This window comes from Stegastes partitus, unplaced genomic scaffold, assembly GCF_000690725.1.
Source record: "Stegastes partitus isolate 25-593 unplaced genomic scaffold, Stegastes_partitus-1.0.2 Scaffold115, whole genome shotgun sequence".
NCBI classification, from domain to species: domain Eukaryota; kingdom Metazoa; phylum Chordata; class Actinopteri; family Pomacentridae; genus Stegastes; species Stegastes partitus.
In genome coordinates this window covers 26,827-33,355 of record NW_007577846.1, presented here as the reverse complement: position 1 = coordinate 33,355, position 6,529 = coordinate 26,827, and the positions used below count along the sequence as shown (strand labels likewise).

At 36.1% G+C, this 6,529-nt stretch overlaps 1 protein-coding gene across 1 annotated transcript in view; it reads left to right on the top strand.

Annotated features, from left to right (window-relative positions):
- Positions 1-1,034: 1,034 nt before the first annotated feature.
- Positions 1,035-6,529, top strand: part of LOC103354631 (hydroperoxide isomerase ALOXE3) — a 13,771-nt gene continuing 8,276 nt past the window's right edge. The window contains exons 1-5 of the mRNA XM_008278072.1: positions 1,035-1,189; positions 2,294-2,522; positions 3,439-3,520; positions 4,257-4,346; positions 5,708-5,823. Coding sequence (XP_008276294.1) covers positions 1,043-1,189; positions 2,294-2,522; positions 3,439-3,520; positions 4,257-4,346; positions 5,708-5,823 — 664 coding nt within the window. The 5' untranslated portion in view covers positions 1,035-1,042. The remainder of the gene's footprint in view (positions 1,190-2,293; positions 2,523-3,438; positions 3,521-4,256; positions 4,347-5,707; positions 5,824-6,529) is intronic.

Sequence of the window (6,529 nt, the reverse complement as noted above, 5' to 3'; positions counted from 1 at the left end):
GGCTGCGAGGTGGCTCGGTGCAGCACTGTTGCCTCCAGTGTGGTCTTTTTCAACAAAGAAGTGTTTGTGGTGAAATATAAATGCTAACAGTCAACTCAGAATCCTGAACAAACCCTGATTTGACCCTCATAATTTACTTAAGGCCCGATTTTTAAAAAATCGATTTTTCATCAATCATTTATCGGTACCCTAACTTGAGCAGGTGTTTTTCAGGGTTTCCCACCAGAGTTGAACTTCAACATTTTAAGGCATGTTATTACACCTTTACAAACATATTGGTGAAGAAGTTGTTTGGTAACAATTCAGTTGGCAGATTTTGATATTTTTCCCTTACTATAGTTATTATCTTTAAGAAAAGAAAAGAAAAAAAATAATTTTTTTAAAAAAAGAAATCCAGTTTTAAAATCCTTATTACACTTTATATTTGTTTTTCTGTAACAAAATCATTAGATTTCCTTTAATTCTTTTAAACAAAAGCAAATATCTGTAATCTGTAAAATAATCAGATTTTTTGCTGATTTAAATACAAGAAGAATTATTATTTTATGGTAAAATATTGTAAAACTGATTTTATTTTATTTTTTAACAGAGTTTTGATTCTGCCTGTTCTTTGTTGTTGTTTATTTGTTGTTTTGTTTTTAAAGTCAACATGTAAATTACTGCTTTTTAAATTTGATTTCACAAAATATTGTCCGCCATTTAACAAAACAGGAAAAATCAGTTTTTTTCTTCCATACTAATGTAAAATATTTGTAAAAATAATCATATTTTTGTTCATTCAGTTTTACAATCAATCATTGTAAAAGAACAAATTACCTTTAGTAAAAAATACAAACTTTTTTAATGGAAATTATTGACAGTTTTGTCCTGTTTGTTCCCAGTTAACCAGAGCAATAACATCTTTTTTTCTGTGACTTTCCCAGTAATCACCTATAAATTAATTTGTAAAAAAAAAAGTGAAAAAATCTGTAAAATAGCCGTAAAATGAAAAAAATGAATCAACAATCTCGGTCTCTGTGTCTTCAGCATCTCTGTCATCATTATGTCCGAGTTCGAAGTGAGTGTTCACACCTCACCTGGTCCCACCTGTGGAACCTTCAGCCGCCTGTGGCTCAGCCTGATTGGCTCTCAGGGGGAGACTCCGCCCCTCAGCGTGAACGAAGGCGAGCGCCGTCTGCTGCCGGGATCGGTGAGCTCCCGGCGATGCTTTACCGTGACGTTCGAAGACAGAAATCTGAAAGAAATAACAACGAGATGGATATTTGACAGCGGATACCGTAGTTTTATGAAGAGATTTTAAAACAAGTTTAATCTCAGGCCCAACTCGAATCTCTGTAGTTGTTTCTTTGTAGCTTATTTTTGTCATTTCGTTGTTCTTTTGTGTCTATTTTCAATTGTTCTGTTTCTTTGTCGCAATTTTGTGTCATTTTATTGTTGTTTTGCATCTTCTTGGTTGTTTTCTTTATTTTTGAAGCTATTTAGTGTAATTTTGAAGTTGTGTTTGTGGTTGTTTATTGTTTCTTTGTAGCTAATTTGTGTTATTTTGTTGTTCTTTTGTGTCTATTTTTGGTTGTTTTGTGTCTATTTTCAGTTGTTTGGTTATTCTTTGTAGCCAATTAGTATTACTTTTTTCATTGTTTTGTGTCTCTTTGTAGCTACTTTGTGTCATTTTGTTGTTCTTTTGTGTCATTTTATAGTTGTTTTGTGTCTCTTTATGGTTCTTTTGTGTCTCTGCGTGCTTGTGTTGTGTTTCTGTGAAACTACTTTGTCTCATTTTGAAGTTGTTTTGTGTCTGTTTTTGGTTGTTGTGTGTCTGTGGTTGTTTTGTGTTTATCTACAGCAATGTTGTGTATTTTTGTGTTTGTTTTTTTGTCTCTTTGTAGCTAGTTTGGGTTATTTAGTCATTCTTTTGTGTCTTCCTTTAGTTGTTTCGTATCTCTCTGAAGCGATTTTGTGTCATTTTGTAGCTGTTTTTGGTTTCTTAGTAGCTACTTTGTGTTGTTTTGTTTCTATTTTTGGTGGATTAGTGTCTGTTTTCAGTTGTTTTATTGTTTCTTTGTAGCAATTTTGTGTCATTTTGTGTTTCTTTGCATTTGTTTGGTGTCTTTTTGTGGCTGTTTTGTGTTTCTTTGTAGGTATTTTGAGACATTAGTTGTTTGTTGTCTGTTTTTGGTTGCTTTGTGTCTTTGTGGTTGTTTTGTGTTTCTTTTCAGCTGTTTCGAACATTTCTTGTGTTTTTTTGTGTCTCTGTGGTCGTTTTATCGTTGCTGAGTCAAGCTGCGTTCACTCACAGGTGTGTCCGGTTCGGGTTCGGGTCAACGGTCCTCTGGGTCGTCTGGTTCTGGTCCGGCTCCGGCTGGAGGCTCGGCCCGGGTTCCCCGCCTTGGACTGGCACTGCAGCCGGGTGGAGGTCCGCGGGCTGGCTGATGGACAGGAGGGGGCGGAGTCACAAACCCAGGTGTTCCTGTGCGACAGGTGGCTGCAAACAGCAGACGAAGACGTGGACCTGAGGACTGGGAAGTGTAAGATCACTTTGATTATTATAATTATTGTTGTTGTTATTAATAGTATTGCTGTTGTTATTGGTTTATTATGTCTGTTATTTATTTATTTTTTGAGTTTTTTGAGAGTCTGTTGTGTTTAATGTTTTATTAATATTTACTTTTGTTCATTAGTTATATGATTAGTTAAAGCTTAATTATGTTCATCAGTGTTTTAATGACGTTTTGTTGTGTTTATTCTGTTCTTATTTATTATTTTTAATAATATTTGCATTATTTATTTACCACTGTTATAAAAGTTTAATGTTTTATACATGTTATTTTCTTAATTGTTTTGTTGTTTTATTAATACTTTAATACGCTGATTAATATTTTCATTAGTGATTCATCAGTGTTTGTCAGAAGTTGATTAAGTTTTTTTCATATTTAATTATGTTTTATTATTATTTAGTTTTGTTCATTTGTTTTTTGTTGTTTTTTTAAAAAATCAAAATTATGTTTTTTTTTTGTTATAATAATGTTTTATTAGGTGTATGGATTTTTTTTAAAAGGTGTTGTTGTGTTTTATTAGAGTTTCTTAAATTTTTTATTGTTCAGCATTTTTTAAAATGTTTTACTATGTAATATTAATTCTGCATATTTATTTATTTTTTTATTAATGTGTAACTATGTTTAAGAGTATTTAGTTCATATTTGTGCTTCATAAGGTTTGTCACATTTCTTCATGTTTTATGATCTTTTATTAGTGTTTTATCAACATTTTATGTTTAATATGTTTCATTGTTTAAAAAATTTTTTTTTTTTTAAATTAAGTTTGTTAATGTTATATTATCGTTAAATAATGTTTTATTATATTTTATCACATTTCTTAATGTTTGTTGTGACCTTTCATTCATTTTTTGTTAAAGTAATTTGTTGTTGTTGTTGTTGTTTACAGTGTGTTTGCTGCAGGACGAGACAGAAGAGAAGCTGCAGCAGCACCGACTCCGACAGCTGCAGCGTCAGCAGCAACTCATCAGGTAAAAAAAAGCTTCCCAAACACGTAGAAGCCTGAAAGCAGACGAACCATCAGCCGATCAGCTCATAGCACTGATCAGTGCAGCCTGGTGGAGTTCTGTTGGGCTTCTTAGTGGTTGTTTGTGTCTTTGCTCCGTCTCTGTGTGATCGTTTTGTAGTTTTTTATGACTGTATCGTATTGTTTTGCAGTTGCTTTTTGTCCTTTCAGCGTCTTTTTGTGGATGTTTTGCACGTTTTCTTGTTGTTTGTGTCTCTTTGTACTTATTTAGTTTTTTGCTTTGTGTCTTTGGGACAGTTTTGTGTCATTCTCGTGTTGTTTTCTATGTCTCTGTGTCTGTTTGTGGTCAGTGTGTGTCTCTTTACAGTTGCTTTGTGTCTTTTTTGAGGCAGTTTTGTGTCTCACTGTGGTTGCTTTGTCACTTTTTTGTGTTTGTTGTTTTGTTTATATTTGTGGTCAGTATGTGTCGAGCAGGTGCTTCGTCTTTGTAGCTGTTTTGTGTTTCATTGTGATAGTTTTGGGTATTTTTGTTGCTGTTTTTGTGTCTTAGTGGTTGTTCTGTGGTCATGTATGTGTTTGTTTTTGCGGTTGTGTTTTGTCTTTTTGCAGTGATTTTGTGTCCTTTTTGTGTTTGTTTTTTGTCTCGTTGGCATTTCAGGACTAATGAAGGTGTTTTAAGGTCTGTAGATGATTCCAGGGGCACAAACTTGGACTGTGAGTCTGTCTTGTTTTTAATTCAGGTGGCGAAACGCTATCGATGGCGCTCTTCAGTGTGTCGACCTGAACAGTGTGTCCGAACTCGAGCCGAACCTGCGCTACACTCGCAAAAGGTGAAACCAAACACTTCATGTACGATGTTCCATCTTCAACCATCAGGGGCCGTCTCTGGTCTCTGGCCTCTGGTTTACTTGAAACTTTTTAAAATTGATCATGAACTCTTTATATTTAAAATGGTATCTGTGAAATGTTAGCTTGATAAATCACTTTTTTTGTCAACCGACCTTCAGTACATTTTTTTTGCACATTGAAATTTGAGTTTACAGTCGTGAGCAAAAGTTTACATGTAAAGACTAAATGTGTGTTGAGTTTCCAGTGACGACTATGATTTTGATTTTTCTATGATGGAATCACTGAAACGCGTGAATCTTCTTTCATAGATTTATTCCAGGTCTTCTGGAAATATGACTCAATCTGCTGGATCAGAAATGTTCATATCTGTTGACACATGCTTTGGCCATTTTCACCTCAGCTCGTCTCTTCTTGCAGCCATCTATGAGATTGTGATTGTATCTTTGATTCCACAATTGGTGCATTTAAACAAAATTTGCTGTCTTTCAAGCACAGATTTGTTTCTTCATCAGTCTTCAGGCTCTTGATGAGTTTAAGTCAGGACGTCTAGAACCTTCATTCTCATCCGATTGAACCATTTCTTTACCTCTTTTGTTGTGTGTTTGGACTCATTGTGTTGCTGAAACACCCAACTGGGTCCAAGATCAACCTTCTGCTGATGGTTTTAGGTTTACCTAAAGAATGTGGAGGTGATCCTCCTCCTTTATGATTCCACTCACTTTGTGTAAAGCAGCTCCAGAGCATGATGCTGCCACCGCCGTGCTTGATGGTAGGTTTTGGTGTTCTTGGGGTTAAAGGCCTCAACTTCTCTCCTCCAAGCATGTTTCTGCTCAGTGTTTGTTCCATCTGACCGCAGAACTTTCCTCCAGAAGGCCTTTTCTTTGTCCATGTGATCAGCAGCAGACTTCAGTGGAGCTTTAAGGTTCTGTTTCTAGAGGAAGAACTTCCTTCTTCATCCAGCCTTTCAGCTCATGTTCATGTAAAACACTGTGGACACTGACAGTTGTGTTCCAGCAGCTTCTGATTCATTCAGAACCTCTGTTTGGTGATTCCTGGTTGACTCTTGACCGTCCTGACCAATCGTCTCTCAGCAGCAGGTGGTAGTTTGTGTTTTCGTCCTGATCGTGGCAGATAACACAACCGTACCATGAACCTTATGCTGACAAACAGAAGGTTTTTACGGATGATTTGAGGATCTGAAGCTGCCAAGTGACTTTCTTGACTCGTTCCAGTCAGTGATTTGCTTTTTCAGATCTTCGCTGAACTCGTCAGACTTTCCCACTGCAGTGACGTTGAAGTATTTTATGGTGTTTGTTACTTCTGCTTGTTTGTCCGTCCTCAGCCCGACTGCTGACACGACCTACCTGAAGGGCTTCAGCTCCCGAGCCGAAGCCTGGACGAGCTTCTCAGAGCTGGAGACAGTTTTCAGCCATAGTGGACACCAGAACAGCATCGCCAGTAAGAAACACTCACCCGAAACTCAAGCTTCAGTCGAGGCGGTGCAGGACATTAGAAGGCAGCTGTTTGTTAGTCGCTACGTTGGATGTTGGAGAAATGTTCAGCTTTGAAGAGTCACTTTGACAAGAAACAAGAAGTCTGTGAACAGATCAGCTCAGATTCATCTCTTTATAGTCATTGTGTGTCTCTTTGTGGTTTTATGTGTCTTTATGTCACTGTTTTGTGTCTCCTTTGCCTCTGGGATCATTTTATGCATATCTGTGGTTGTTTTACATATTTTTTTGAGGCGGGTCTATCTTTTTGTGAGATTTTTTTTGTACATTTTTGTGCTTGTTTTTTCTCTTTTTGTGGTTGTGGCTGATGTGTGCATCCTTTTGATCATCTCAGTGACCATTTAATGTGTAGTTTTGTGATGTTCTGTGTCTTTTTGTAGCTCATTTTGTGTCTCTCTTGGTCAGTTTGTGTCTCAGTGATAATTTTCTGCATATTTATGGTTGTTTTGTGTCTTTTCCTGTGTGTCTCTTAGCAGTTGTTACACATTTTTGAGGGGACTTTTTTGTTTCATTTTGCAGTTCTTTTTGTGTCTATTTTTGTTTATTTTTTGTAATATGTTCTTTTTATGCATATCTGTTGTCAGTTTGCATCTTTTTGTGGTTATTTTTTTTCTGCCCTTCGTGGTTGTTTTGCGTCTCTTTGTGGTTGTTTT